The 24,949-nt window shown below is 46.7% G+C and overlaps 1 protein-coding gene across 8 annotated transcripts in view; it reads left to right on the top strand.

Annotated features, from left to right (window-relative positions):
• ARHGEF33 (Rho guanine nucleotide exchange factor 33) overlaps positions 1 to 24,949 on the top strand; it is a 33,600-nt gene that overhangs the window by 209 nt on the left and 8,442 nt on the right. Inside the window, exons 2-13 of one of the 8 annotated variants that reach the window (XM_021538585.3) lie at positions 2,952 to 3,007; positions 11,366 to 11,415; positions 15,813 to 15,916; positions 16,820 to 16,984; positions 18,571 to 18,692; positions 19,520 to 19,662; positions 20,671 to 20,730; positions 21,324 to 21,539; positions 22,165 to 22,294; positions 22,994 to 23,126; positions 23,867 to 23,950; positions 24,708 to 24,791. In XM_021538585.3, the coding sequence (XP_021394260.1) occupies positions 15,890 to 15,916; positions 16,820 to 16,984; positions 18,571 to 18,692; positions 19,520 to 19,662; positions 20,671 to 20,730; positions 21,324 to 21,539; positions 22,165 to 22,294; positions 22,994 to 23,126; positions 23,867 to 23,950; positions 24,708 to 24,791 (1,164 nt within the window). In that variant the 5' untranslated portion in view covers positions 2,952 to 3,007; positions 11,366 to 11,415; positions 15,813 to 15,889. Of the gene's footprint in view, positions 1 to 2,656; positions 3,008 to 8,004; positions 8,160 to 11,365; positions 11,416 to 15,812; positions 15,917 to 16,819; positions 16,985 to 18,570; positions 18,693 to 19,519; positions 19,663 to 20,670; positions 20,731 to 21,323; positions 21,540 to 22,164; positions 22,295 to 22,993; positions 23,127 to 23,866; positions 23,951 to 24,707; positions 24,792 to 24,949 lie in introns of those variants that run through there. The other 7 variants (XM_021538584.3, XM_077790628.1, XM_021538583.2 and 4 more) reach the window with 7 other exon arrangements.

The following is a 24,949-nucleotide window of genomic DNA, read 5'->3' as shown; positions in this document are numbered from 1 at the left end:
TCGGCCTGGAGAAAAGGAGGCTCAGGGGAATCTTTGTCACTGCAATTCCCCGACAGGAGTAGCCACGCGGGAATCGGCCTCTCTTCCCAGGTTACAGGTCACAGGACGAGAGGAAACGCACTCAGATTGTGCCGGGGAAGGTTTAGATTGTATATTAGCAAGCGTGTTCATGGAAAGGGTGGCCAGGCCCTGGGACAGGCAGCGCAGGGAAGCGCCATCCTTGGAAGTGCTGACCCTGGGCTGTGGCACCTGGGCACGGCCGTGGCATGGTGGCGGGCCTGGCAGCGTCGGGTTAATGGCTGCACTCTGATCCTGGAGTTATTATCCAACTTGCACTACAAAACTCAGTCTGTGGGACTTAAAAGGGGGGAAAGTTGTTATGAATGAAGTTCTGTATGTCTAATTTGCTAAACAACAAAATTGAACTTAGCAGCAATTTTAATTGAACAGCAATTTTGTATAAATTAATACAATCAAGCATTATTAAAAATTTGGCCCCTTAATCATGCTTAATTAAGTATGATTAAGGTTCGTATAAAGCATAAGCAAAACTGATGGGGGTACGGGGAGGGTTTCTCACCCTGTCTCATAAGAAACAAAGGAATCCGAACTAAACCCTATGTACTGTATGTTAATACATATTCATCAATAATTTTCCATAATTCTCCTCCTATTTTCGATTCTTGAAATCTACGTTACTATACTGCATAGCCCATGCTCCACTTTTTGCTAGGGAGCCTCCTGGATTTTCAGTGGTCTTTTCAGAGGAAGGCTCACCGTCTTCCTCACTGCCTTCTGAACAACCTCGCAAGTCGCATGTGCATTAAACTTTAAGCATTATGTTCCAAATAAGCCTTATTATTTCATAGGTAAGACAACTACTTTAGATTCCATACCTGGAATTGTCCCAGCTTTGCTCATCCCAAGGACGATTCTGCTTTGGGAGTCATCCCAATTTTGTTTGTCCCAAGGCTGATTCTGTTTTAGGATCTTGCTTATCTCAATAATACATCCTACATCCTGTTTTTCACATTTAACATCTGCAAAAAAACCCATCTGCTTTGTAACACTCATCACATACACTTTTCCTTTTTATTTTATAGCAATTATTATCTAAAATATTGATATAGTTACAATTTAGTTAGCACAAATCATATCCATTTATTACAAAGTGAGGGTGACATTGAGTGACAAGAGACCCCAAAGCTGTGTCACTGAGGTGGGGAAGGCCTTTCTGTAGATCCCTGCATGCACAGGTCACCCATGACAGCTGCCCTCCAGCACATCCTGTTGGGTCTTGACTCTATGGATGGACACTCCACAACTCCAGGCAACCTATACCAGGTTGGAGTTTAATGAAAAAAACTACCACAAAAATAAAAAAGAAAATGTACACATTGGTTTGGCTGTCTAAAACCCACCACAGCCCCCAACAACCCAGAGACAACACCTGCCATGAGGGTGTTTCCTCAGGGTCCTTCTGCGGATGGTGGCCGTAGCCACCACTCTGATGGTCCATTTGGGTCTGCTCTGCCCCATAAAGGCTCCCCACCACCCCACAAAGGCAAGAATGGTTCACAGGAATGCTGCTCCATGGACCCACCTGTGGGAACAGCCTGTCCACAGGAGATGGAGAGTCAGCTCTGGGAGAAGTGGCTCTCTTCAGATAAATAAATGCATTGCATGGCCTCATGGGGTTTTGCCTCTCAGATGCCTTCTTGTCCTGAAGTGAAAATACTTCTCATATACATATATACACCATTCTCATTTTCTAGAGGGGGACTGCAAAAGAACACCTGAGATTGTGCTTGAGGGGAACAGTCAATTTTGTTCAATTTTTTTGTTTTTTGCTTCTGAAATAGCCAGCTCAAAAAAAACCCACAAACAACCAAACAAACCCAAAAAAACAAAAAAACCCCACCCTAAACCTAAGCAACAACAAAAACCAAACCAAAGCAAAACACACGCACACAAAAAAAAAAGAGAAATACTGTGTCCTCTGTCCCTAATACTTGACTTCATAGGTAGCAGCATCTTCCAGAGAACTTCTGTTAATTTAGGAGCCTGTTCTTTCAGCTCCTTTGCTGGGGCTCCACATTTATCTACACTGCACAGCAATTATACCGATTTAGGCTGTGCAATTTCACATTTTCTGCCTGGAAGGTATCTTTGAAGCAGATCTGTCTTTCAGGGAGAAATTAGTCTGCCCTTTGTTACTGTGCCTCCTCCTTTATGTCTCCCTGTTCTTACACTTCAGAGTAATTCATGGACTGGCCCAAGCACTGTCCTGACAGCCCTGCCCTTGGGTTACCTGCATTCTCCACATGCTCCCTTTGGAGCAAAGAGCCCTCCAGTGAAGGGCTGATCCTCCTTAGGGAAGAACTGGAGCAAGTGTGGAGGGCTGCTGCTCCCCACCCTCCAAGCCCTTATTTATTTTTACTCAAAATTTTTCATCATTGACAAGAAACAGAAAATACTCAAGTGCTGGTTTGTGTTGCTGCTCCCCTGCCATGGCTACTTTGGCAACCTTGCCCTTGGCCCCCACGCCTAGGAAAGCCAGGCTGTCAGCAGGTAGGGAGGAACTGGTCCCATTTGCCTGTCCCCAGCTGGAGGTTGTATTTTCTGGATGCCGCAGGAGGTACTTAAGATCCTCTGAGCCTGGCAAAGCAGCACAGCCCCACATGGCCCCCGCTGCCGTCACTTCCCAGGGCCCTCCCTCCCCAGCCCTGTGCAATGCTAATTAAAAAGTCAAGAAATTCTGCATCACCTTCTTCCAAGTGCACAGTCCTGGTTTTTGCATGGGCACGCAAAGATGTGACCCGAAGATTATATAATTAGAAGGCTTTTGTTATGCTTGCATTTCAGATCAGTGATTAGCATGTGACAGTCCTGTCCCGGGAAATATCAAGTCACCATTGCTCTCCTCTCCCTCTCTCTCCTTTCTTGCACAGTGCTAATTCCCAACTCTAGCAACCACCAGTGCTGAAGGATCTTCAGCTAGCCTGGGGTAAGTTTAAAATGTACTCGGCTTGGGATGAAGAGTGGGGTTAATTATGCCATTTTTTGTATTGTTGGATAAAGCTAGAGTCATAAATAATTATATTGTGTGTGCAGCACATAAAATGATATTTAAAGTGTTTTGCATCTTCAGTGCCCATAGTTATTTTCATCTGATTTCTTCTAAGATTCTGAATGGAGATCTAGCTTCTTAGTGTGCTGGACAATCTTGTTAGGCTGCATTTATAGTGAGGTTTGTAAAATAGTTTAAAAAGACCTTTTCTTTTGCTCTCGCCATTTACAAGCTAAATTGAGGTGTCATGCTGAATTGACTTATTTGGATGATAGCTGCATTAGAGTTAGTTGGGGACAAAGTGCAAGAGTGATGAGAGTAAATAACTGATTTTTTGTTATCTGTTTAGAGGACTGGGGGTTGTTCTCCAAGTGAGATATTTAAAACAGCCAGCAATCTCAGCCAGCAGCACTGAGACAGTCACCAGGAAAATCCCAAGCACTTAGTTAGGAAAACTGTGGATGCTTAATAACTGAAGCAGCAAAAGTGCACATGGATTCCTGCACTGTTACCCATGTCATGATTTCAGAAGCAGAATGGGACAGGAAGCCAAACAAATAGTAACAGTTCTGCTCCAAGGCTAGGCTGTGAACACTTCACTAAACCCTGCCTGCTTGCATGCTGAAGCTTGGTGTAGTCCCTCAGTCTTTTTGATCTATGATCCTTTGCATAGCTGATCCCCTCCCCCAGTTGTGCCATTCCATGTGGGGAGAGTGCTGGGAGGGGGAGCATGGTCCCACAGTTGCAGTTCAGGCTGCAGGACCTGCCTCTCCTCTCTACACTGTGCATGGCTTTGTGCAGGAACCCCACTCCTGTGCTGCCTCAAGGGAACAACTCACTGGGACCTCATCCACCCCTCCCTCCCTCCCTCCCTCCCTCCCTCCATCCATCCATCCATCCATCCATTTCTCCATCCCTCCCTTCTCCCTCAGGGATCTCACAGGAAGTGGGTGCTGGCCCAGGCTCTGTTAGCAGGTTGGCTGCTGTGCTGGGCGGGAGGGGTTGCAGTGCCAGCTGCCCATGCAAGGCATCAAGACAGGATTCTTTGCTGGCCACCAGTGGCCAGCAGCATGGCAGAATTTCTTTGGTTCCAGCAGATTTGGCTGCTGGAGAGGAGATAGAAACAAAAGGGGAAAATACATCTTTTTGCCATGATGGAGGAATCTGGTAGCTTTAACACCTTCAAATTAATCCTCTGGGGTTTGCTCTGGAGATATTATTCTGACTAGATGAGAACTGCAGGAGAGTAAATGAGTTTTAGTGTTCAGCTCTGAAGAAACAAGCACGTCTTTGCCATTTCTTGTCCCTAAAGCAGGGGACCTGGGCTTGAATGGCAGCCTGGGAATGGCTCCATGTGACTGGTACTGAGCCTGTCCAGTGGGGAGCTTGCAGAAGAGCAATAACATCTCCTTGTTGATAGGGAACTACCCTGTGGTGGCTGGCCATGTCAGGCAAACCTCGGATTTGCCACAGGTGGAGGCCTGGTAGTGGTTTAGGAAAGGAGCTTCATGGAGGGCTTGCACTTGCTGCTGATGTGCACATGGGCACATGTATGTGTATACAGGGAGGGACTTACTCAGGACTGAGACAAAACCATGAAGGGGGGAATCCTCTCCAGCTTTTCTCTGCCTCAAGGGGGCTGTAAAGAAGATGGAGTCCAGAATCTTCCCAGAGGTGCACAGTGAAAGGCAATGGGTACAAGCTGCAGCTAAGGGAAACCCCAACTGGATGTAAGGAAAAATATTCTTCTTCAGGGTACTGGAGGGCCCAGAGTGGCTGTGAAGACTCCAATGTGGGAACTATCCAGACCAGATCTTGACTGAGTCCTGAGGAAGTCTGGCATTACTCTTGATTTGAGCAGGAAGTTGAACTAGAGCTATACAGGAGCTTCTGCTCACCTTGACTCTGCTGTGAGTTTAGGACTTGTCCACTGCCAGCAGAGGCATGGTATGACCAAGCAGCCCCCATCCAGGGTCTTGGGGCCAAATACCAATCCTATTCTCCAAGCCATTTCTTGCACCCTTTAGGCACAAGCCAGACTGCTTAGCCAACTCAGGCTCCCTGAAATCCTGGTCCCTGGTGAGGACAGTGTTAACAGCTTCCCCACCCACATCTGGGGGGAACAGAGGAGAAACCTTCACTCCAAACCAGGGCAAGGCTCATGTTCTGTTCCAGTGATGAGGAAGGGCTGATTAGTCTTGCTTCTTATATTCAGCAATTCAGGAGAGAGGCAATGTTACACGTTCACCAAGTACAGCAGTGAGCCCTAAATTCTGTAAAGTAGCCAATGTTAATGCAATTATTTAACATAACAAATAACCAAGGGGTAACTTAGGAAATTGCAGGCTGAAGATAGAGGACACATAAAGACATTTACTGTGGTAAAACAGGTAAGATTTCCTGGACCCACTTAACCAAGGTCAACCTACTTTGCAGTGTAGTCAGATAACAAAACTCCTGCTTTGCCTGAAGCAGGAGGGGATGGCAGCATCCCCCATGTCCCAGTTTCAAAGACTCACTCCTGAGCTCTGCAGAGGACAGAGACTGTGCTTAAACATGTCCTTAGTAGAACAGGCAAAAAGATATGAAAATTAAATCAGATAATTTCCAGGAAAATGCTGTTTCCTTTGTTGTCAGTGAAAACAAAGGAGGTTCATGTTTCTTTCATATCTGTTTTGTTTTTCCTACTTGTTCCTCTTGCCCCAGCATTGCAAAAGAAATTCTGAATTTTAAAACCAGTTCTCTGTTAAGCACACTAGTCCTAGTTCAACAGCCCAATAACAACAGTCTCAGGATTTTCCTATGGTGCTGATTAATTTAAATTTGGAGCAAAGTTTTAACAACTTTGCTAGAGAAGTTGAATTTATAAGTCTGTTTTGCTCAGAAACACACATTTAAATACTTTGTCCTCAAAACTTCTAGAGAGATTTAGGTACTTTAAAAACAACTCACATTCTTGTAATTTTCTGGAATACCTAATACCAAAAAAGTTGTTTTTTTTTTTTTTCTTTGCTGGAGAGGGCTGGAGCACAGAGCATAGGGTGATGACAGGCTGAGTGAGCTGAGTTTGTCCATCTTGGGGAAAGGAAGGCTGGGAGACTTCTATAGCCACCTGCAACTACTTAATAGGCTTTTCTCACAGACACAATGAAAGGACAGATGGTCAAACTCCAACAAAAGAAACCTTAATTGTCCATAAGGAAAAATTCTTCCTCATAGAAGCAGCGTAGCCCCAGGAGGAGAAAGGTTGAGAATTCTCTAACCTGGGACATACTTAGACCTTGACTTAGTGTGGCCCTGAGCAACCTGGTCTAGCTTTGGGGTTAGCCCTGTTTTGAGTCAGGTAACTCCAGAGGTTCCTGCCCATCTAAACTCTATAATGACTGTAAGAGTCTTCAGAACAACAACAACAAAAAAACTGTTATACTATCAGCTGATTGAAAACAGATGTAACAAACTCTAAGATTTATCTCACTCTGGGAGCTTTCCCAGCCTATTTGTACAAATCCCACTTCAAAGGTCCCTCCAATTTGCTCAGGTTTTCCACATGCCTCTTCAAGGGATCCTCTGTCCTGAGAAGTCAGTGGATCTTCTTAGCAAGTGATCTTACAAACAGCTCTCTTACAAATAAGTGTATCTTTTCATTAATGTTCAATCTTAAAATGATGCTTAACCCCAAGTCCCTCCAGTGCTGTGCTGGAAGCTTTTCAATCCACATCATACCCTGCAGCAAGAGGCCAGCTGGGTATTCTGTAGCACTGGTAGTGCCACCACCCTCCTCTCCTGGGAATTCCACACTCAAAAGCTCTCAGGTTTAATGTGTAGGGCCAAAGCTGCACTGCTGACTGCACCAGAATCACCTGCTTCTGCTCTGATTTCCAGTAGCCACACAGGACTCTTGCATATTTTGCAGTTTTCCCATCTATGTAATGCTCTGTGCCTTTCTCTGTGCCTGCTTCCCTGAACACATCACCCCAGACTTCTCTGAACCACCTTGGCAGAGCTGTGCCAGCAGAGCTCTGTGCCACAATTAAGCTGGCTACTCCAGTCCCGTTAGCAAAGCTAAGGATGACTCACATCAGTCTTCTGCACAGCTGTGTCCAACAGGAATGGAGGTAGCAGGTTATTCTTGAGTCCTAAATCACATCTGGTTTCCTAGTAAGGCTGGACAAAAGCAGACTTGAATCAAACCCTGGGAAGGGGAAGTGTGGATCTGGGCAGGGCCCATATTGATGTGGGAAGTGTGAGCTGGTACAATCCATTTTTCTGTGTCTCTGCCCATGTCATTAATCAGGCATCGGGGTCCTAATCCCAATAGCAGGTGAGTGATGAGGTGCATTACCATGGGATTGGCTTGGGCACGGCATCGTGCCCTGGTGTCCCTGGTTCCCACAGAGGCCACACCTCTGCACATCGAGGTGCCCTGCAGCACTCTTGTTTCTCCCAGTCAGGGAGGCAGTGGGCAGAGAAAACAGGTACAGCAGTACAAGGGCTTCCTGAAGGGCTGGCAGAATTGTGCAGCAGCATTCTGAAGGCAGTATTTCTGTGGCCCAAACACAGGTCTGAAGCACATTTTGGGTGACTGGTTGCATAGCAAAAAGCTGACTCTTGGATGCAGAATGCCTGTGCAAGATGTTCATGTGCTGTTCAAACTACAGCATATTTTGATTCAGTGTTCATAGAGAAAGTATCTTGCTGAGGAAACAGTCTCTGTGGGATTACATAGAACCTTTTAGTCACCTGTCCATGGAAACACAAATGGCCTTGGGCTGGGAGGGAAGTGTTTGTACCAGCATCCACTCTGTGGTGGCACTGTGAACCCAAGCAGATCTTTAGGATGCTTCATTCTCTCTCAAATTGCTCCTCCTTTCTCTGTTGTCTGAACTTCGAGCAGCTCTGCTCAATAAACCCTTTCTGCATCTTTCTGCACTCAGGGTTCAGATCAGCTGACCCACCCCAGGGCTCACATGTGGGCAGCTCTAAGCCATGGGATGTTCCCAGTGACCAGCCAGAACCCTTCAGAGTGAGGACAGGAGTCCCTGCGAGGACGCACACCCCATAGCAGCCATGGACACAAACAAACACGAAGGTAAAGCATCCTCTTATTTCACTTCTTGCTCGTATGAAAGACAGCAAGAGAGAAACATGCTCTCAAAGGAGCTGTCTGCTGGCCACCAGCTGGGCTCCTGAGAGCACCTCTCAACCATGGCAGCTGTGGGCAAATGTTCAGTACTTTCAGTTTCTTAGAAATACCTGGGGGTTGACGTTTTTATTTCTTATTTTAGAACTACCTCCCTCTCCTCTCTGGAAAATACTCCTGTGGCATATGTGATGTCCAATGCGGGAAGTCATTCCTTTTCTTGCCTGGTGCCCCACTTCTGCCTTAGGATGTAGAGAGATTTCTGACTGTCCAAAGCTGTGTTTTACATAAGGGTGCTGTGATGAGGATCTGCTTCTCTCCCCCATGTGCTTTGTAGAGAGGGGTTCTTGGTGCCACAAGACAGATATCTGCACCAATCCCAATCTTGCAAGCATCAAGATGTATCCAGGCCACATTGCTTGCATGCAATCAGTCCTTGCTAAGGTTGGCTGCATTCTACAAAGTATACAAAGCTCAAATACAGCGTTTTAGTGGTTACTGACTTCTTTCAGAGGAATGTGCTTTCCACCCCAAACCCCTCGCATTGTGCTTTGCCTTGCCACCTCAGAGGCACTGTGTCCATATGGTGAGGAACTCTTGGATCTTTGAGCAGGGGAAGCAGCTCTAGGAGTGTCCACAGCTGTCAGCTCAGGAGAGAGACTGGACCACCTCTTTCCCTCTTAAAAGATGCTTGGTGGTGCCACGATTCATGGCATAGTTAACAGAGAAGTTAATTTCTCTATTAGTATTATGATTATTCTAATTTGATGAAACTAGGTCTGTGTACCTAGGCCCTTACACAACAGCAGACTGAAAAGGAAATTAACTCAGGGATTTTTTCCAATTAATTGTTATGCCCTCATGGGCTGCAGATGTTCACTGCAGAAATTGGGAGATAACCATGGTCCCTTGTTTCCCACAGTGAGACTGTGAGAAGCTTCCTCTGTTTCACATCTTTGCAGTGACTTTACAGAAATGATCTGGGTTTTGACTGGGTACATTCAGAGAGTGCTCATGGCAAAGGTGGGAGTAAACTCACAGTAGCAGTGATCCTCTCCCCAGTTCTGGTCTCCCTCAGGAGCAGTTCCTCACTTTTAGTATATCCAAGGATATTACAGACTGATCCACAATCAAATCCACATGAAAGATCCCTATGGATCTCTGCAGGACTGTCAGGCCCTCTGTCTTATGTATCAGATGGAAAGAAACCCAAAGAAAATTTGAGGAGGATCTTCCTTGCTGTGCTATGCTTCTACCTGACACCTCCAGTCCTTCACAGAGCTCAGCACTCAAAACGCCCACACAATGTTGTAAAAACAGCATTTCCTTGGCTCCCTGCACCTGGTTTGTGTTGTACTATTAATTCAGAAACTATTAATTCATGTCCTCGTGCTCTCTTTGAGACAGTCCTTACTATCCCACAGCAAGAGCCCAACAGAACTGGCATGGGCCTCAGTTTCCATGATTCAGGAGAGTCACTGTACACACAGCCCCAGCTCCAGGCACCATGAGAAAGCTTCAGACCAAAGGTCAGTTCCTAATTCATGTGGTTGCAGAGCAAATCTGGATAAAAAGAACCAGAAAGGCCAAAGCTGAAGATGAAAACAACCTGTAATTTAAAAGTTGAAATGCGGGACTTGGTGCAGGCTGGCTGATGAGTTCTGACCCCAAACAGCTGGCAGTTTGGAGTCATAGTCACCTCTCCCAGTCACCTGCTGCTTCTTGTTTTCCCTAGGAAGAAGCATGGGAGGATATTCCCCAGAGGGTCAGTGTCTGACCCAGCTACTCAACCCCACAGCTGAGAGAGCCACTAGCACAGGCAGGAAGTGGCACATGGGCAGAGAGGAGCACACAGCCTCTGTGCCTCTCCCTTCTGCACGTCACTGGGGAATTTGCCCAAGTTCCTCTGAATCAGGACAAATCCTATAGACAAGAACAGGGCCATTTCATAGGTGTCCTTGCTGGTAACCCACATTCCTCCTCAGGGGTAAAGAAAATCAGAATGGAGCTATGCCTTGTATAGCTCTGACTTCCAAGCTTCAACTTTCCACTGGCTGACTGTGCAGAATCCTCCCTGCATCCTTTTCCAGCCTCTGCAGGACTGAATTTCTGTGTTCTTAAAGGCCCAGGTTGGAAAAGCACCAAGCATCTGCAGCCAGCATTTACTGGTTGTGTCTGTGACTTAACAGCAGAGATGAGTGAGGCAAATCCTTGGAGGCAAGAGAAAACCTATCTTGTGAAGTGACATTCCCAAGGGGAGGCAATCCAGATGAGGAATGGTGTTTTCTGGGAGTGAGATCCAGCCAGGCAGCCTAAGGGAGGGAATAACACTGTGGCCATTGGACTGCAATTGCCTCAAAGGGCAACGGCAGCACAACCAGCAGTAATTTCTGTTGGACGGCTGACGGTTTCTGCACAAGACAGTTGGACTACATGACCTTAAAAAGGTCCTTTCCAACACAAAGGATTCCATAATTCCAGGATTAATGTCTCTGGAGTGTCCAAAATACTTCTGCAAAATAGATATAATGTCCATCAGCTAAGTCTGTTTCAGCAGTATTAAGTTGTACAAGATCAAGTGGGATCACCATACCACAACGCCCAGGAATGACAAAACCAATGAAAAGTTGTAATTTTGGGAGGTTAGAAAAGACATTATTACTGCTTGGATTGAATTGTGACAAAATAAAACTTGTAAAATATACAGATAAGGTATTTTGCCTTTTGTGGAGGTAATAGAAGTATGTACAGATATAGTAAAAGATAAAATTTACTGTTTCAGTAGAGAAACAGATCAGTAATGCATTAGGACAAAAACCCCGTTACCTAAGGCTGGTACACAAAACTAAACTTCACAGGGAGCAATTTAGTCCTAATTGCATATAGGAGTTTTCTCACTTCCTTGCATGGATCAGCTCTGGCCAGACAAAGGACAGCAAATAAGGTGAATTTAACATCTGAATTTAGGTGAGTCATTCCTATTTTATAATTGCAGTTTATTTTACAAACTATATGGTGTTCAGACCTCCTAAAGTGAGACTTGAGTCCTTTAAAACTGATTTGTTCCTCAAGAGGGACTTCAAAACCTCTGTTCCAGTTATTTATAGCAGCCATTATAAGTCATTTTAATTGACTGAAGTTCTTTATTCCCACAGGAGGGACTGAAAGTGTGCCTGTGAGTACCCCTGCAACACAGATTTCACAGGTAAAGATGAGCAAAATGCCCTCAATAACTCCAAGAGTTTAAAGAATTAGTAATATATAAACAGTAGTTAAAAAAGCTAAATTAAGTTGAAGGAAAAGTGTAGGCATTTACAAGGAACATGACAACCACAACATGCACACTGCATGAATAAATATCACACATCTTGGGCCTCATCTTAAAAGACCTTTCAGTAAAATTTCTCTGCTCACAACCAGTTGTATTTAGACAGGTGATTTGCGAGCTCAGCTAATTAAGCAACTGACATCATTAGCACCAAGCAGAGAATGTCAATTCACTGGGTGGCGGGGGGCGGGGGGGAGATTTCATGACTGAGCTCTGATGAGCTTTCAGCAAACCTGATGAACTGTCCAAAGAGCAAGGATGTGTTGACTGACAAGGGGCAGGGGTGTCTTATGCAGCAGGGGCTCAAGTCTTCCGTGGGCCTTTGGGTTATCCTGGCAGCCTCCCAGCTGCCATGGGGTGCTCTTGCCTGATAAATCAGAGCAGCCAGACTGTTCAGTCTTTCTGCATGTCTTTGTCTGGCCGCCCACCCGGAAGCTTGGAAATCCTGGTGATCAATTCCTCCTGAGCTCTGTGCCTTGTCTTTGGGGTAACATTTTTGCTGCAATTGGACACTACAGATGCTGTAAAGTTATCTATCACCACAGCTCAGGGAGTATCCGTCCCCTAAGATGCAGTTTCAGCCTTTCCACAGTGATGTTTCCTATGCATTTCCAGTCTGCTGGAAATGTGACAGAGTTTTAAGCACTTTAATCCTTGGTCTGGTTCAATATGGAACCGTAATCTGAGAGAGGAAACACAGCCCTGAAGTGGAAAGCCAGACTACTGGAGACCTCCCTTGTCACCATTGCAACACTAATGTCTGTAATTGCTTGCAAGTGCACCATGGCAGGAGGAGAAAGCACTGCTTTCCATGAACTACCCAGCACTTCTGTCATTTCATCCTCTTTTCCCATCCATCCAGCTTCAAGGGTCCAGCACAGTGCATCCAACATGCATGTGTGCTGGAAGCACCATGCACACATATTACTTGCCAGCTGACACCTGGGTACCTTAGTGAATCCTTAAATGTCAGTCACCAGCTGGCTCTTCCCTTCTGCTTCAGCAAGGGCACTGGATGATGCAGTTACCAAAAGGGGCTGCACAGGTGTGGAACAAGGGCTGATGAGTACTTCATGCTCCCTTTAAGTCATTGCTCTCTTCTGTTGCTCACCTACTCTGCTGTGCTGACTGTTTTCCTGCCATCCTTGCCTAGGAATATATATGCTGGATATACTCCTAGGATCAGCTTCTTTACCACTGTAAATCACTGCTGCTTTGCTACTATGAGGCACTGCAAGCCTTCCTAATGCTTGGCTGTAGGAGTGCTGCCCTTAAGCACAGGAATTAGCTGTTCTAAAAATTAGTTGTTTCCTTGTAAAAGCATGCATCAGGCAACTCAGAAAAATCAGATCCAGGGCTTGTGTGAAATGCTGGACTTTGTGCCAGATTGGTTTCAAGCAGTGTCCTCAGGCAGCCCTCCTCTGAGACACAATGTCTATTTACTTCTTCAGACCAACCCCAGAAAGATGTGCAGTGATAGAAAGTTGATAAGCTGGGGAAGCACACAGACAGTACTCCTTCATGGCCACAGAAGGTTTTGCTCTTTTCAAGGATATATATATATATATATATATAAGGATATATATATATATATATATATATATAATAGCAGAATTGTTCTGTGCAGTATTGTGCAGTATTTCTTTATCATGAGCCTATTTTCTACTGGTTTTGACAGGCTTCAGCTCAAGGTCCCAGACAGCAGGTCCTGTTCTAGTGTAAAGACTTAGGCAGCTGCCAAGGGTGCAGATGCAAATGGAAGTCCCTGTGGAGACAGAGCCCTGGCCAGTGCTGGGGGAAACCTGTGGGGACACAGCTACTCAGAGAAACAAGGGCTCCCTCTCATCCTTTCAGTGGCAGCCAGGACAGTGACCCAGTTCAACAAGGCTCTGCTGCCCTCTTTCCATCCCACTCCTTCCTTTCATAAACCATCTCCATCTGCTGTCCACAGCCATCTTCCACAGGCTGCCTCAAAGCTTTAACAAAGCTTTAGGCTGCAAGGACCATTGTTATATTTTACAAATGTCTCAAATTGCTGGTACCCACCAAGAGAGGAGGGGGGAGACTCTGCAGTTTTGCTGACTCAGCTCCAGGAAGCAGCATCAGTCCTGTGCACCCTTTGTGAACAGCATGGGTTTTCCACACAGAGCTGAAAACCATCAGGGCAGCAGGTGCAATAGGAGTCATGGGGCCCAAGAAAGACATAACTCACTACAGACACATGGCACTGGATGCCTCACTGCTTTGCTTTTTCAGGTTTGAGGGCCACAGTCCAAAGGGAGATGGGCACTGAAATCTGTACCTGGTACTAAATTATTTAGATGCCTAAATGCTTTTTTTGAACAGTTGTTGGACAGGTTCAAGGACTCCCTATGACTGTGCAGATTCATTTATCCTCTAGGCATTAGTTCAATTTAAGTTATTGTTTCTTAAATTCCACAACCTAAGTGTTAAATTACCTCTTTGCTCCCATGAATAAGTGAGCCAGGGCAACACATTACAGTTTAACACAATCTGTCCTTTTGGTATGTGTTGCACTTAGAAACTTAAGGAACACAGAGTTGGCTTGACTTTCCAGAGGGTCACAAACCTGTGAAGTTCCTCTCTGGTCCTGTAGGCATAGGACAGCCCTGTGGAGACAGAGCCCTGTCATCTGGGCAAGGCATGGGCAGAGCCTGATACCGCAATGGTTTCCATCTGTTTTAACAGCTTATGGGATTTAAAGGATGGTTTTCTACAGCTTGCTTTTAGAAATGACCTAAAACTAAAATCCCTAGTTAACCATGCTTGGCAAGAGTTTAAAGATAGCATGCTGTTCCTGTACCACTTTACTTGATTTTGGATCAGCTCTGCATCCAATGCAACAAGAATGTATTTCCTCTCTATGCCAACCCTGAACTGCTCATGGTTTCAGCACTTCTTGCTCCATCATACAAGCTCTGTGGCTGGTTGGTGTTTCTGGCTGCATTCATCCCTCAAGCAGCAACACAAGGATGCATTTCAGTGTCTGAAACAGCCACTGCAAGCTGCATGGGGCTGAGGAAGGATATATGGGGCAGGACAGACTCAGGCTGGGCTCTGGAGCACTGAGATGGATACACAAAGAAATTAAGCTAGCACTGTCACCACAAAAGCAGAGATTGGCCAAAAAGCAAATCCCAAAATAACAGGTCACTGTCTGCTCTTAGATGCAGAGAATATTTTGTCCAGGCTCTAATCCAAGTCTTTCCTTATGTTGGCTGAACTCTGCTTTCATAGACTGTTTCAGTGCACATGGATGCCAAAGTCTCTGCAGTGGTCCATTTTCGCTGATGCTTTGCTATTTCTTACTCTGGAACCTCAAGATCCGCAATGATTCCTATCCCTATACCCTTCAAAGGATCTGTGTAGTTTACCCCCTTTCTGGAAGCATCTGAGGGGGAGATGGCCAGGCTTGTGGGAAGAAACATTTCGTTTTCAGCTTATTCTCCCCAGACCATGTTATCTCCAGGGCCAGCTCCAGCACTGCTCCACTGCTAGCAAAACCTGGGGCTGTGATATCTCCATCCTGAAGCAGATCTCTGAAATGGTTAGCATAGGTTACAATGGAATAGCATATTGCAGTTGGAAGGGACAGCTCTAGCAAATCAACCCTTTTCACTTGGAGGGCAGTGTGTGATGCCCAGACCTGATGCAGGCTGGCAGACTGTGCCTTGGTCACATCAGCTCAGGAGTAGAGTGTGTCAGGCACCTGTGAGCAGGGATGGGAATATTAACATTTTGCACAGTCACAGTACTTTATAACCCTCCCTACCCCTTCTCCAGGCGCATATGTTAGGATGTCTGATGATGCCATGACCATCTGGGCTGAGATATCAGAAGTAGTGTGGTGGCTGTCCTGAGCAGCCCCTCTAACCCTTCAGGCTATATTCACAGGTCACAGGGTGACACTGTGGCCAGAAGGGGTGGGGGAAAGGGTTTAGCCAAGGAGTCTGGAGCTCCAGCTGGCCTGGGGACTCAGGTTGTCATCCTGATGAAGGAAGGTGTCCTCAGCCTCCTGCTCCCCTCTGCCTGTCCCGGTGCCTGTGGTTCCTGTCAGTCCCGGTCCTCCTACCCCGGCACTCTGGAAATATGTGTCTAGCCAGACCAGAGTGGGGGCTGTGGGGTGAGCACTGGGGTAGCACCGGGGATGGCAGGCAGGCGTCCTCTGTAAAGACACTGCCAGTCTTGACCAGAGGGGGCTGGTGCATGCCATTGCCCCGAGGTATCGGAAGCCATCTCTGCTCCATTTGCAGGACTCAAGCGCCTGAGTTCCCGGGGTGGCTCTCCGCTTACCACCAGTGCTCCCGTTTTGGACTCAGTTTATAACCAGATGTTAGGCCGAATTTCTGTTGTAAAGGTAAAAACCTCTGTGCCGAAGCGCCTCGGGCTGCGACTTGCTGTGGGCTTTGCGCAGGCAGGACGAGCGCCTCGCTCACAGCCGTGGGGGCAGAGTCCAGCTCAGCAGCCAGAGCTGCTCCCAAGAGGGTGTTCCCTGCTTAGCTCTCCACCAGCTGCTGATCCCCCCTCACTGCCCACCTCCACACCTGCCCTGTCTGCTTGTTCTGCCAGCCTGGCTTGCCCCAGTCCATCTCCTGCTTCACTCAGCTATCACTGGCTGCCTCCAGCTTAGGTGGTGAGCTCTTCCAGCAGCACCAGGGCCTCTAGGGACAGAATATAGAGAGTGGGCACAGCATCACTGTATGCCAGGGAAAAACCTGCTGTTCCCTCCCCAGCACAAGTTAGAGCTGCCTCCTTCCATGGGAAGGGCCTGTGGCAAAGGACAGAGCTTCTCCACAGCCCATGGAGAGAGAGGGGTTAGACCTGTGTGGGGAAGAGTACCAGCCCCACAAGCACATGTGGGAGGAGGACTTGCTCCAAACCAGACACGTTCTTGATTGCTCAGCTGCTTTGGAGATTAATAATCTGGCTGCTGTTATTGCAAACCTTTTTGGTGTGTTTCAGGCTGTCCTCTCCTACTACAGGCTGCAAACTGCCAGGGAGCCTGGAAAAACTCAAAAAAGTTTTAAAAAAAAGACTAAGAAAGGGGCACCTTGATTGCCCAAGACAAACACCTCCTACTCCGTACTGAGGCTGCAGCAGTGGCCGAACCTCTCCCCATGTTTCCCAGCCATGAAAGGAGGAGGAGAAAGAGCACAGCACCTTACAGAATGGGTTAGACCCAGCCTTTGTGACCCTCAGGGACACAAACACCTGAGCCTGGGAGGAGGGACTGAACCCACCATGTTTGTGGTTACTGTAGTTGCAGGCATTAGCCTCTGAGCTGAAGGCGGGTTTCACAGAAGCAATGCAGGAGCTGTCACGCATCCAGCATGGAGAGTATGCCCTGGAAGAGAAGGTCAAGAGCTGCCGCTGTGCCATGGAAGAGAAGGTGGCTGAGATGAAGAATTCCCTCAACACTTTCAAGGTAGGAGTGTGACCTGTGGGGAGGCTGCATGCTTTCCATGTGAGCTTGACTGGCAGAGGGAAGCATTCCCCTGCCTCCATCAGTGCTCCCTGTTTGCAAAGAAAATGAGTGAGGAATTGTTTTGGATACACCTGGGGTACTTCCTTTGGCTTTGGGTCTCCTCTGACTGCTCAGACTCACAAGTAAACCATACTCTGGCCTATTTAGCCTTCTTGGCTGGCCATGGGGCAGTGCTGAGAGTTACCTGGGCACAGAGCAGCCCTTGCTATGGACTTCACATGCCATGGGTTTATGGCCTGTACTGCTGCCCACTGTCCCACACCTCTCCCTGGGTCAGGTCTCCTGCATTTCCTGCAGGAACCAAAGCCACTGGAGAGCAGCAAATCAACACAAAACCCTAAAGCCTTTTGAAGTTGCATTTCCACATGGCTGGAAGGAAGTGCTGCCTGGTTTGATCTGGCCCAAGAGGATAAAGACAAAGGTCTGGAGAGACAGCCAAGCAAGAAGGCTTAAAGTACACTTTAAAACAGTCGGTGTCTCCATGCAGAAACTGGATGACAAGGCAGGCAGAGGAACTAATTTATTGTTTTTATTGCAAATTTTCCCCTGGGGGTTTTGCTGAGTCAATAATACCTTGTGAAGCTAAAGAGGGCTGCTTACTGAAAAAGCCCATTGCTAACCCTGTGACAGGGAGACGGATGGCACCAAGCAAAAGGAGCCCTCAGTGCCAGATGAGCAAGGAAGACAACAAAAAGGGCAAGGGCATATGGGAGAGGTCTCAGAGCAACCAGACACAGGGTTACCCAGGACATTGTCATAGGGGAAAAGGGGATTTAAAATGCAGATATGAAGAATTATGCAAGCAACAAAAGGGGCAAATGCTGCTCTCCATCTGCCTCATGCCCATGTTGGCTATTCGAGCACTGAGCTCCCAGTGAAGTCACCTCCTTGCTTGGGGGAAATCCTTTGGTTTACATGAAACTTTTGAGTATTTATCCTCAATCCTGCTGCTCACATTCATGGAACCTGCAGGAACTTCATGCATCAGAGCTCTACATCTGAGTAAGGCTTGGCTCAAATTGCTTGAGGAAGTATGGACAGGGAGGATATGGAGGGCCTCATTTCCATAGGAAACCAGGCTAAAAGGGCAGATCCATGGTCTAACTGGCAAAAGCTTATACATGTGAGTGCTCACACTGGGATCTGAACTAAGTGCACCATGTGAATACACATGCTGGAAAACTGCAGGGGGAAATGTGCTCCTGAAGGCCACCTCCAAATGCCATTAAGGGCAGGAGCCTCCCAGTGCTTTCAGCTGGTGGTGGATGAAGCCCTGAGTCTCATCTCCCACCAGTGCCTTGATCATGTGGCACCATGCTGCCTTGAGTGAGCTCTGTAGAATTAAGGATCCCCATGTTGTGCACGGCACGTGTCACACATCCTGGACTCTCAAGGGAAGTGTCTCATCACAGAGCCACTCCCCACAGCACCCTGGAGCACCTCTTGTGCACACCAGCCAGCACTCAGCTGTGCCACGTAAGGCTGATGGGCACCCTGGGAATGCTGTGCTTTTGCCTGTTTCTCAGGAGGAGCTCAGCGATGCAAAGTCAATGATTGAAGAAATCAGTGCCAAGCAGGAGGAAATGCAACAGAAAATTGAGCAGCTGCAGCAAGAGAAGCGGCGGGAATCACGGAAAATGAAAGCTAAGTAAGGGCCCAAACTCCAGGGTTCTGAAAATGCTAATTAGCAGCGGTGTCCATTTTGTTCCTTTTTGTATAGCATAATTTCTTAATTTTTTTCCTGGCTGGACACATGTACCAGCCCTGTTTATGACCAGAAATGCTTCAGTTCACCCCAGGCTCTTACACCCCACAGAGCAAAGACAGGAAAAATGCTAACACCTCACTGTGATTCCAGCAGCAAAACAGCCCCCAGCAGCTCCCTGGAGAACCAGGGCCTGGTGGAACAGAGACCCACTAAAGACATGGTGGGACTGTTGAAAGTCAGAGGCCTCCACCACTCAGACAACTGCACTGCAATTTCCCCTTCCAATCAATGGGCTCCTGATGATGCAGTCATGCTCTGCTTTCCTGTCACCAGCCTTTTCTCCTCTGAGCAGAGTCAGAGAATGTTTGCACACTGCTGGGCCACACTGATGCTGTGATGAAGCAGATGGTTGCCCAGCTTGGTCCTAATTAGCCTCCTTCTGAAAACAGAGTTTTGAACATGAGTCTAAACAGCTGCCTTGGTGCAAACACTTTGTAGATCTAGGCTAGCCCTTCAGCTAATTAAGCTATTTAATTAGATGAAATATACTCTGCAAAAGAATAGATCTGAAATAACCTTCTCCTACAGCCAGTGGAAGTTATTTCCAGAACATTGTTCATGAACTGCCAATTCCATCAAAATCAGCTCCTTTCCTGGTCTCTGCTAGAGTTGTCCTATTTCTGACAGTGTTGGCCACAAATGTAGTGTAGGAGCTTCACCTGTAGCATTCAGACTTTCCAACCACCTCCTTCTTTGTGTTTGTACAGAAGAACACAGAAGGATGACCACGGGTCACAGACAGTGCCAACACCTCTCCAGGGCAGCCCATTTCGATCCATCAACCTCCCAGAACCTGTGCTGATTAATGAAGATTTTACAAGTCTTTTACACAACGTGACTTATGAAAAAGGTAGGAAACGGAATAGGCAAATGCAGTGCCTTCCTCAGGAAAAAAACAAAATCAGAAAAAGATCACTGGGCTAACCTGGGTTCAGGAAGTATTTGCTTTGCAAACACTGTCTCAACAGCCATTTCTTGCCTCCTTCAAGGGATACAGGCTGGATCTTCATTCCTGTAGTGCCAGTGGCACAGATACAGAAGCAAATGGGGGCTCTTGATAAAAATCCTGGTTTTGTTTCTGTGTGAGGGAGCAGGGCACAGGAAGGAGGAATCACACCTTGATGAGGAAAACACTATCAATTGCCAAACACTTTGAAGTGGGAATCAAAGAAAAGAAGATGGAGCAGAGCCTTTCATTCTATAATTTTCTGGGGGTCTAAGCGGGCCTATCACTCTCTTGCTGCTCAGATAGGAAGATAATAAAAACATATTCATGAAAAATGTCAACAAAGGCAGAGATTAGATGAAAACCATGTGCTGTTTTCTACTCTGTTTTGCTCAGAACTTGCCAGTCATGGCCCTCTCTGCCCTATGCTCTGAGGTGGCAGGTCAGCCCTCTCCCTCACATCCCTCTTGCACAGCCACCTTTCTCACCCACTTCTCCCACTGCTCCTTTCTTTCCAGTCTCATCCCTCTGTTCTTCAATAAGCTCCTTTCCACTCAAAATACCAGCCCTGGCTCTGTGTTAGGTCTCCATCCTTTTTGTTCTGTGTGGAGTATCTTCTACCCAACATGCACCTGCATGCCAGGAGAAGCCAAGACTGCTCACATTCCTCTGCAGTCACACAGCACTGAGCACAGCAGGGACCCCACATTGTCTGTCTGCAAGTGCTACTGAAATACAGACTTGTGACAAGAGCCCAGCAGAGAAGATTCTCCTTATTGGACAGTCCAACAGGGATGTTTTCATAGCAAAACTGAAAGACTGGAGGATTTAACCCTACTGACAGGGCTTGGCAGGAAGAAGCAAGCTCTACAGTTTCCTTCTGTTGCTAAAGTTCCCTTTGTTCTTCAACAGTGTCTGACACCAGGATCATGCCCATGGGAGAAGGAGGTGTGAAAGTCATAGCAGGCCCAGGTAAGAAAATATCAAGTGTCCAAAGACAGCAGGACAATGATTCAATTAGAGTGCTTGCTTTACTGCAGTGAAGAAATGCTTTCAGGGAAGGCATTTCATAGGGTTATCTTTCACTCTGCCCTGTACATCTATTTTCCTACTTGCAGTTGAGATATGAGGGCAAACCTGTGTCGCTGAAGTGCCTCTAATGGTCAGTGCCAAGGGTTTGGCAGAGAAAAACTTTCTGCTGTTGCTTTCTTAGATTCTAAGTGCTTTTGCAGAAAGGAAGAATTGAAGCTTCCTGATGTAACAAAGAATAGTGAGAGCACCACTTTTCCCCTTTGGGAAAAGAAGGTGTTTCTGCTTCTCTACATATAGCTCATTTTGGATCTTAATTGGCTTGAAAATAAACGCTGCAAGAGTGCAAACTTTGTTTTGCTGAAGAGCTCACCAACTGCACTTCCTTTGTAAATTAACTCTACAAGGCTACAGCCCTTGTGAAGCACAAAGAATACTCCAAATTCACCTTCCAGTGCTTCAAATGGATGGAAGCAGCGTAACCTGTCAGAGAGATGCTGAGATGTCAGAGTCCATTGACCTGTCTGTCATTGCAGGGGCAGCCATGGAGACAGATGACAGCCTCAAGCCTTCCCTGGCAACAGAGGGGCAGTCAAAAATGCATCTGCCATCAACAGTTTGGAAGCAGCCCAAGGACACCAAGGACTGGGGAGATGAATACATTTCCAAAGAGCAACCAGAGAGAGGGAAAGACATGGGCCAAAGCAGATACAGCTCAGCAGACAACATAATATGTGAGCCCTCTTTGGCTGGTAAGGAGTAGAAAACTCTGGCTAGAGAGGCTCAAAGCTGGTGTGAGCTGGCTGGTCATCAGCATCCATGGAGGGAGACACACAGGCCAGTTTCTGCTGCTGGGGAGAATCTCTCAGGGCCTCACACTCCACTGCAAGACCTCTGGCCTTTGTATTTGTTGGGCTGTGTGACTGACAGAACTGCTCTGTACCCAGGACAGCCCCTCTCCTTTCCAAGACCTGTCAGGTTCAAAGCACTGAAGGGATTGCAGCAGAGTAGTTGCTTAAGTGCATGAAAAATACAACTTCTCATTCTGCAGGGTTTCTTCAGGATGGGAAACCCTTATATGAGTTGTTTTGCCTTTGATTGCTTGCTTTGTTATTCTTAGAAAAATTTTGTATTCATGGGGGAAATACATCTGCTTTGGAACTTTCTTAGCAAACTGAGGCACTGGTCATGTCTGGGGCATGCTGTAGCATCAGGGTGGAGTTTTATATTTTGGGTAAAGAAGATGCAAAAAGATGAGACATTAATACAATTTTTAAACAAGTTTCTCCTTTCATGATCACTTCACCAGTCTAATATGCAGCTGTCCTTGAGGTCAGTATTTCCTTATTTTTAAACTTAACCATTATCTTCTGGAAGCCAAAAGGCAGAACATCGCCTTGGAGCTGCTGGAGTCTGAAAGGAAATATGTCATCAACCTTTCCCTAATCCTGAAGATCAAGGCCACGCTGCAGGGGCCAGATGTGAAAAGAAGCACCAAAGAGAGAAGGTATTTGATGTAACATGCTCTTTGTCTTTTGGAGAGCTTTCTTCAGTCAATATTACTTCTGCATTATCCCCTCACACACTTTTCTTACATCCACACAGAGATCATTGAACACTTTATTTCTAGTTGAAAACTGGAGGCACTGGGAGGTTTTTGCAGTCATTAAAGACATCCCTGCCTGTTCGTTGCACCTTGTCCACCATCTTCATTCTGATTCTGGCTGAAATCAAAATGAAGTGGCAGAAAGGCACTAGCACATTTTGACCAGCTCTGCATCAGTGGGTTGTCTTGTGAAACAGAGAAAGCTGGGGAGCTCTCTTCCAAGTTCGCAGTGGGATGGCTCAGGGCCATGGTCCTGCATCATCAGCCACAGCAGCATTGCCTGGGGCTGCCTGTGCTGCTAATTCTGGTCAGCTACTCAATGCATTGCAAGGAAAGCCTAAGGAGCTTTCAAAACACTTCAATAGCCAGCTGGAGAGGGCACTTGCATGTACACAGCAGCCAAAGCAGGATCCCCAGATGCAGCCAGGACTCCAACTACAGGAGTCAGTAACACCTGTGCTAGAGTAGCAATAATAGGTGCAGTCAATATTGCATGTGCAAGGCTGTGCTGACCACTCAGGAATGCCCACTTCAGCAGTATTCACTTACTGGGGATGAGGTTTTGCTCTGTGTTACCAGTCTGACTTGGTCTCCTGTCAGCTTTTTCCCCAACTCTTTGAGGTTCCTGGTGCAGCAGCACGTGGATTTACTGCACGCTCTCCAGGAGAGAGTCCTGAGCTGGCCACGACAAGGGATCCTAGGAGACATCTTCCTGAAGCTGACAAATGATGAGGTATGTTAAAGACCTCTCCAGAATATTCTGTCATGTTTCATGACGTTTTGTTGAGGCACAGGTAGACCAAGGCACCTTGAACGGAGAGGCTCTGCTATGCAGCTGTGGCCTGAAGGGCAAAGCTTTCAGCAAGCCCCCCTAGAGCACAGTCCTGGGGCACGGCAGCCCCTTCGGTGTTCAGGGATCCACATGCCAGACCCACTGTGGGTAAGCAGCCTCATAGCACAGCTCCATAAACTACATGACACCCAGACCTGCTTGCAGGAGCCAGATGTGAACCTTGACAGCCTGAATGGCTGTATTTCCAGTAACGGTGTGAAAAGAGAAGGGATCTGATGCTCCCCTGCTCCAATACATCTTGCTCAGAGCTCTGACAAGCACCTGGGAAGGCACAGGCCTACCTGGTTTGTTGAACCCACTTCTTTTGCCGTGGTGAGCAACAAGGATGTGTAAAAACTCATTTGATACTGTATTAATCTTAGGAGTCTTAGATAAGAAGAGCTTCTTACTGCCCAGCCTCTCTACCCCTCCCCACCTGCAGTAAAGCTTTACACACTGTGCTCAGCAGCTGAACATCTTATTAAACAGACTTTCCTGAGAAGTTCCAAGCCCTGAAGGATGGAAACAGCAGCTCTGTTGCACTGGTGACCATCCAGCAGTGATGGTGGGGAATTAACACTTTGGCTGGCTCTGTGACCAAAAATCTCTGTTAAGTTTGGGTGTTTTTTCTCTTTTGTAAGAATAATTTTCTGGACTACTACGTTGCTTACCTGAGGGACCTGCCAGAATGCATCTCTCTGATCCACGTGGTGATCCTGAAGGAGGTAAACTTCCTGCCTGCTTCCCAGCACATAGCATGGCACCATGCAAGCCTGGATCTCTTCCTGTTATGCCTACCCATGATAGGACTCTCCTGCCAATCCACTTGTTCTGTTTCCTGGAGATTGCTGTGGCTGACTGGCACCTACAAAAGGCAGCTTTAACACCTTCCTCGCTGTCTGAAACCAAAGCAGCTTTTCTGCTGTGCCATGACAACGCCTCAGATTAAAACTCCCAAAAGCTTACCTATGCATATGCTATCCAGACCTTTTCCAGGAACTGTTCCCTGGAAAATGGAGGACTCATCCAAACAGAGGGATTGAGTCCTTTATAGAGAAAAGAGTCTTCACTTTGAGCTTCAGCTATTTGGTTCTGGATTCTTGGTTTAAACTTGAAAAGTTAAATATAAAAGTAGTTTAAAGTGCAGCAACTGAACCCCATTTGCTTGCTTCCAAGGTATTTTAATTTCGAAGTTAATCTCATTTTGTTCAATTAATTTTAGCCTAAACTAGGAACTTCATTCTGAGCAACAGTGTCTTCTTGGGGTTTCACTGAAACTTAACTAGTGCACTTTCAACATACCCCCCTACTTTGTTAAGCTGAGTGTCCCAAGTAGATAATCCCCAGCCTAAATGTCTGGTGTGCCCCTGTGAACTGTTATAGCTCCTTACAGCATAACTACTCATTAAACCACAGAACCATCTGGAAGGAGATGTGTTTTATGGGTGGAAAAGACTATTAAGTAATTTTTCTCTATTTCAGGTTGAAGAAGAAATCAAGTCTGATCTCTACATTCTGTTCTTTCATATAGTCCAGCGAATCCCTGAATACCTTATTCACCTACAGGTAGGGCCCCAGGATGGAAACTGTGTTGTTGAATTCTAATCACATCAGGTGACATTTAACTGAGAGCTGGTATTTGGGCCTGTACAGGTACAGGGTCCTGACAAACCCAGTGGGTTCTTTGAAGAAAAAAAAAAATTCAAAGGGAAAGCCAGCTAACA

Source organism: Lonchura striata, unplaced genomic scaffold (genome assembly GCF_046129695.1).
Source record: "Lonchura striata isolate bLonStr1 unplaced genomic scaffold, bLonStr1.mat Scaffold_149, whole genome shotgun sequence".
In the NCBI taxonomy this organism is placed as follows: Eukaryota; Metazoa; Chordata; class Aves; order Passeriformes; family Estrildidae; genus Lonchura; species Lonchura striata.
This window is presented reverse-complemented; position numbering and strand designations above follow the sequence as displayed.